Consider the following 6503-nt stretch of genomic DNA (forward strand, 5'->3'; position numbering starts at 1 on the left):
CATTAACATTTAGAGAGAGAAATTTTTATTATTTTGGCGCAACTTCAATTAAGAAATAATAAGTAAATAATAATTTGATTACTCCGTAGCATGTTTGGCTCTTGATTTATCAAAGTGGAAAAAGCAACACTTGAAAAAGTTGGCACTACTAATTGACTTGGTCAACAACACCCTAGTGTGTCAATTGCTAATACAATAACTCGGTTGGTATGAGACTATTGCTCTCCATGACATAGATAGTTAGCTACATCAGCAATCAGCTAGCCAAATGCGAAAAACTATGAAGAAAATACAGCTCATGAAAACGACTAACCCTCACAAAGTATGAACTTAGATAAGATTGCTTAAAAGGGTATCAAGCCCTTTTTCTTTTGTAAAAAGTGCTACTAATTACTCCATTACTTGTTAGGCAACTAATAAGTAGCGAAATTTCTCAATTGTCATTAGTTTAGGGTGTGAATTGTATAGATATACTTTATACTGAATAGTTGATAAGCCGGACTATTTTTTTTTTGGAGGGGTAAGGGGGCTTGGGGGATAATTTCGGAGATAAAAGAGCGGTATCATGAACAAGAATTACATGGCAAAATAAGGAACTTGATACACTTGAGAGACTGCTGCATTGCTTACACCAGCAGCTGGTAACAGAAACTATCAGCGAAAATTTAAAATAAATTGAAACATGCACCTTCTACCAAATATGTCTGCACCACAAATTTACATTGCAAACCTAAAAAAAGATGCTTTCTATGAAACAGCTTCCTGCTGAGGGTAAGCACAAATCAAAGACGAAGATGGAGGAACACAGCGTCTCTGCCTCCTACTTCTGCTAGCAGAAGCTGTCGAACAATCAGACAATGCTGATGATGTAGAATTTGAAGGCTCAAACCTACTTGATTGGCTTCTCAATTTTTTCTTATCTACATCACTACGTGCCTTGCTTTCAGCCCTAATATGACGAACCTTAGCTTCATCCAAGGCTGCTGGGAGAACACATTTGCACAGTAGACCTTGAAATTGATAGGAAGAAAGATGATTTAGCAAAAAGATCATTGATTGGACTTGGGTGAATTCTTTAGTTTTTGAATAAACAAGATTTCCATGAAAAACATTATTGAGATTGAAAATTTGCATATGTAAGAAACACTTCAGCTTGTTTTATAACTCTGATTTTTAATTTCAGAATTCCTCGACACTCTAACATGGGTATTAATATTTGACACTTCAATTAATTTTAAATTAAAATAGCTTGGTCAGACACTTCTACAGATATACATTTGTGTGCAAGTCCATGTAACACAGAGTAAAATAAACTAAACCCTACAAACAAGTTTGCTTCTACATCAATAAATGGTGCACCCCCAACAGAAAAAGAACTTTGGCTAGTAAGGAAAATGTTTGGGACATTAACAGACACCACTAAGTAAAACCTAATTCTTGAACCAACACCCTCAGATTTTACCAAATCAATTATGATGTGTGGTAGAAAGATACGGGGTCTCCTTACAATATACAGCTGAAACATGAAATTTCCTATCTAATAGCTAAATCTTTACCCACCAGCATGCATTGACTCTTAATACTTGTATAACTATTAAGAACTTTATATGACAAAATTACACCTCTAACAAAAGTCCATCTTCCTCACACCGGATGTCAACAGTGTTGGTCACAACAAATAGCAAGGGAACCACGGCATTTCAATTTTTAACAGCTAGTATATGGCCTGAATCTGCCTCCCTCGTACATTTGTCACTATCAGACAGTGGGAAAATAAAATTTAGTCTACCAAATTTTGTAATTTGTTAACTAGAAACATAATAAAACTTTAACATGAAAAGAAATTTATTATAAGCTGTGAGGTCATTATAGTCATACCACTACAACACACTTAGGTTTAATTAATTGTTTGAGGGGCACTAAAATACATTTAGTTGAAGCATGACTCACACAACATTAATACATAGTACATGATTGAAGAAGCACTTCACAGTGGGCCTAAGCACAGAAATTCATCACCAAATTATGGAATTAAAAAGAGCATGAGCAGGAAAACATATATAATATACTCAAAGCACTGAACCACAAAGATAAATAGAAAACACAGAGCATATATCTTACCCAGTCGAGCTAGTCGATTGACCCAACTTGGAATTGGCTTTCCGGTTAAACGTATACACAGATCATTGCAAAAGTGGTTACAGTTTTTGCTAATAAGATGGTATGTATTGCCAAAGTACTCTTTGGATAGTTTCTCCATCAATGCGCGAACTTCTTTAGCACCTAAATCTGTTCTTCCAATCAAGATTGATTTTCGGAATGTGAAACCAGGGCATTGCTTCGGTTCCACTTCAAATACCCCAGTCGTGGCATGATCATGAGCTCCAAAAGCATATTCGATCCCATGAACTGAAGAATTGAGCATAATTCAGTTTCAAAACCCAGCATTTACAGCAGAAATATTACTGAAAACTTATAAGCAAATTCTAAACACACTCTGAATTATACAAAGCAACAAATACATGTTATGGAGTTCAACATGGAACACCCTAGGTTTGGAATCATTTTACGACGTAGGCATCTATCTATCCACCAGAATTCCACTTATCTGAGCTTAATTATAGCTGTATATAGTGTACTCAGTATCTATACCTTAACTGAAGTTTAATTTCCAGGGAAGGTGAAAAGAAAATAAGTTAGCGTCGGTGATATTCCGACAACAATGCTCCATGAATCAAAAGTCTAGCACACGATTTTCAATCCTAATCCAATAAAAATGCACAATCCTTATAATCTCAATTTCACAAAGAGATAAACACTAAATGACATAACTTACACACTTGAGATAATTAGAGGGGTCTACACCATGGATCCACACAAAGTACACTATTCTAATCCCAGAATTATAGCACCAAATTCCAGTATATCATGCAGCTGTATCATTGTCATCAAGACATTTTTCTATCAAATGCAAATTATGAAAACAACAAATGAAAATTGCACCTGGGTTTATAAATTTTCAGCTAATTTGAGTGTATCAAAAGCAATAAAATTTCCAGAAATTAGAATCACCAGATCTACTAAAAATTCCAGAATCAAAAACGTCAAAATCCCAGAAAACCCCACCAAAATTCAAGCAAAAAAGAACCAATTTTCAGCAACCAATTACAAACAAGATAACAAACCAAAAAAAATAAATTTAAAAAATACCCATTATAAATTAACATAAATCCAAACAAACCCACATTACAATTTTTCACAACAACCGCTAAAAACAGATCTGAATCTGATTAAAAAATGAAGAATTTAGGAGAGAGAAAAGAATACCTTGAACACCAGAATGATAGACACCGAGACCAAGCCAGTAAGCGTAGCCATTAATGGGGGTAAGATCGTACACATTCAAGTAAACTGGAACCGCGCCTGTCTTCTTCTTCTTTGGTATCATTCTACACAACATTTTGCCTCACTCCCTTTTTTTTCTCTCTCCTAAACTCTTCTGTATTTTCTCTCTCCTACTGGATAATTTTTACACTTATATAATAAAATAATTCTAATCCAGATTCCAGAATAAAGTCTAATTGGTATTCCCAAGAAAAATTAAAAATATGGGCCAAGAAAATTGTAATTAAATTCCTTTTCCGGGCTTTTATAATTCGTAATCACAGAAAGAGAAAGGAAACTGAAGGATTTCCTTTCCTTAGCTCGAAAGAAAACAACTCGCTCGTTTCGAACTTATTTGGTCGATAATCTTGATACCGTCCACGTTTGCTCGGATGATTGTTTTTATAGCTAAAAACAAATTGCAAACTGAGAGTGAAAGATAATATTTGTAGAGGAGTTTTATTTAATTATTAATGGTTAAGGAAAAAGAGGAGAATGAATGGAACGCAAAATTTTAGTGAGAATAAAATTGTGTTCTCACTTTCTCCATATCTTAACGCTCAATCTTTGCTATTGCTTTACTCCTCCACCAATTCTATTTCTATACGACAATATAATACAGTAGCGTATAATTTATTTATTTAAATTTAATGGTTTAGTTTTGTTCCTTATTGGTTACTAAATTATGTGACATTAATTACACAGGGTAGAAGTACAGTACAATGCGTGTGGAATATCTGGATACTGTTAATAAATATCTCAAGTTTATACGAATACGAGTAAAGATTAACTATACTAATATGGTGTCCGTGAGAGGTTGTGTACCTTGAGACGTGGACATAATAATATGTGTATGGTACAGGATTTGCTTAATTTGAGGTTGTCAACTATTCTAGTCTATGACTCTTACTCTTAATTCTTTAATATCATTGTTTGCTGCTCTAATTTTACGTGTTCCTAGGTTTTTATTTCTCTGTCTTTTATGAGTTTGATGTGGATGATATATACTCGTAATAGATTGAGCTAATTGTTGAGTTAACTGAATAACTTCTATGTCATTGGAGATGATCCACAATTATACAATTTGTGCCTTATCTTTGTGCCTTTCCATGACATGAACCATTGGTTTTATTTGAAATGTATTGTGGCATGACCCATGCATAAACTAAACCATGTCATTATGAAGAATTTTGGTTGCCCCATAAGCAATCCGTACATTTAGGCTTATGATGATATAAATAAGATTTAATTTCAATTGCTTAGTACCATCCACTTCATTTTAACTCCTTAATACTATCCACAAAATATTATTTATCCCCCGCTCATAATTACAATGACATGTAAAAAGCATGAATGCTCATTTGGCCTCTTGCCTTTAAAGACTAGTAAACAACAATTGTATCATAAAGATTTTACTTATTTATTTAAAGAACTGAATAAATAAATTTTAAATATCACAACATGTCTACCGTTGTACACTTGTTCGCTAGCAAAACAATCAAATATACAAAATTTAAAGTAGCAAGGGTTCTTGGTGGTAAGTCTGATCTAATTTTACTAGAGGTTTTTTGGTGGTAAAGATTCCCTTATTCTTTTATCTTATTTTCAAGTCCAACATTAAAATTTGTAAATCATTTGACACGTAAAATGTGCCGATCCATTGATGTCTCTTTTATTAGTTGTTAGTGTAAAATGGGTAAACCCAGTGTAATGGCTAATTTCCCAATTCCCATCCTAAACACAAATTGGGCCTATAACTCTTTGAGTATGGACTCAACAATCCCAAAAATCACAGTAAAACCCAGAAATTCAAAAAGGGTGTTGTTATTTGTCGCTCCCATTTTACTGGGTAACGCTCCCTTTTTTTCTTGAAATTCCAATTTTAACCCTAATATATAAATACAGTTTTTTCCTTCCCGACCAACATTTCTCACTTCTTTACTTCTCTCTCTAACTCTCTTACTCTCTAAAACAATTTTTTTTTTTTAAAAAAAAAAATTCAAAAATTGTTCTTCATTTTTTAAAAAAACAACAATCATCATAAACACAAAAGAAAATGGGTGATTCGAGGCGGATTAGGCTGAGTTTCGGAGGGAGGACCTTCGGCGGCGCTGGTGGCAGCGGCGGCGATGGTGGAGACGAGGTATTTTTTTTATTTCGGATCCCAGGAACTTCCGCCCAAAATTTCCGGAAGTTCCATGGAGGATCCGCCTGAAATTTCTGGATCCTCCATGGAACATCCGGAAATTTTGGGCGGAAGTTCCAATTATTTTTTTTTTGGCCCGTTAATAAAATTGTTAATTTTTTTTTCGGATTTTGTTTTTTTTGTTATTTTGAAGTGTTATGGTGATTATTGTTGATATTATTATTATTGTTGTTGTTATTATTATTGTGCTTATTATATTTTGTAATGTAATTATTTTAAAAAATATGATAATTTTTATTATTTTGTTGATATTAGGTTTTTATTATTAATGTTAAGGGTATTGTTGTTGTTGTTAATTTGTTTTTTTTTTTGGATTTTGTTATTTTTGTTGTTATTTTGAAGTGTTATGGTTAGTGATTAGGGGATTTTTATCCACCAATCACCGTCTGACAAGTGGGCCAACCAGGTTCCGCCACGTGTCCTTCACGAAGGCCAACAAGAGCTTGCCACGTGTCAGTCACAGATTCGTCCTCCACGGACCACTTAAGACACGCCACGTGTCCACCCATGCCAAATGGGACAACCGGCCATCAAGGCCCAATTCAGTCTAGAGGCCCGATCAGCCCTAGGTTTACCTTAAACCTAGAGAGTTGCACGCTTCCCAAGGCTATAAATACTCGATTAATCCTCATTAATCACACAACAGAAAAGGACCGAATAATTAAGAGATCAATCAGAGAAGAACAGACTTATTAACACCCGGCTAATCTCGTTAACAACACAGATTACCAACACTAAGCACTCTCACCTAGAGAGACCTGATTACTTTATTTTCTGTATTGATTACTCCTTAATCAGGTACTAACTTGACCGTTGGAGGCGGAGCTCTCAGGAGTCTCCGTTATTTTGCAGGTACAGGCGTCCGGTTCCAGTCTCGGAATTGTAACTCTCCCGCAGGACATCAGAAAACCCC

At 34.6% G+C, this 6503-nt stretch overlaps 1 protein-coding gene across 1 annotated transcript; it reads right to left on the reverse strand.

Moving 5' to 3' along the window:
- Nucleotides 1-541: 541 nt before the first annotated feature.
- LOC110733650 (deSI-like protein At4g17486) lies at nt 542-3985 on the reverse strand. The gene is made up of 3 exons (XM_021913727.1): nt 3328-3985; nt 2122-2409; nt 542-1010 (listed from the first exon to the last, which is right to left on the reverse strand). The coding sequence occupies exons 1-3, from the start codon at nt 3458-3460 to the stop codon at nt 748-750; spliced, it is 684 nt and encodes a 227-aa protein (XP_021769419.1). The 5' UTR covers nt 3461-3985; the 3' UTR covers nt 542-747.
- Nucleotides 3986-6503: the final 2518 nt, after the last annotated feature.

Source organism: Chenopodium quinoa, unplaced genomic scaffold (genome assembly GCF_001683475.1).
Source record: "Chenopodium quinoa cultivar QQ74 unplaced genomic scaffold, ASM168347v1, whole genome shotgun sequence".
Taxonomy (NCBI): domain Eukaryota; kingdom Viridiplantae; phylum Streptophyta; class Magnoliopsida; order Caryophyllales; family Amaranthaceae; genus Chenopodium; species Chenopodium quinoa.

Excerpts from the sequence above, each read along its gene's own strand:
- LOC110733650 (XM_021913727.1), bottom strand. The coding sequence starts at position 3,460 with ATGTTGTGTAGAATGATACCAAAGAAGAAGAAGACAGGCGCGGTTCCA. Across the intron at positions 2,410-3,327 it reads CTATCATTCTGGTGTTCAAG|TTCATGGGATCGAATATGCT; the intron begins GTATTCTTTTCT and ends TCAATTCTTCAG. Across the intron at positions 1,011-2,121 it reads CAATCGACTAGCTCGACTGG|GTCTACTGTGCAAATGTGTT; the intron begins GTAAGATATATG and ends ATCAATTTCAAG.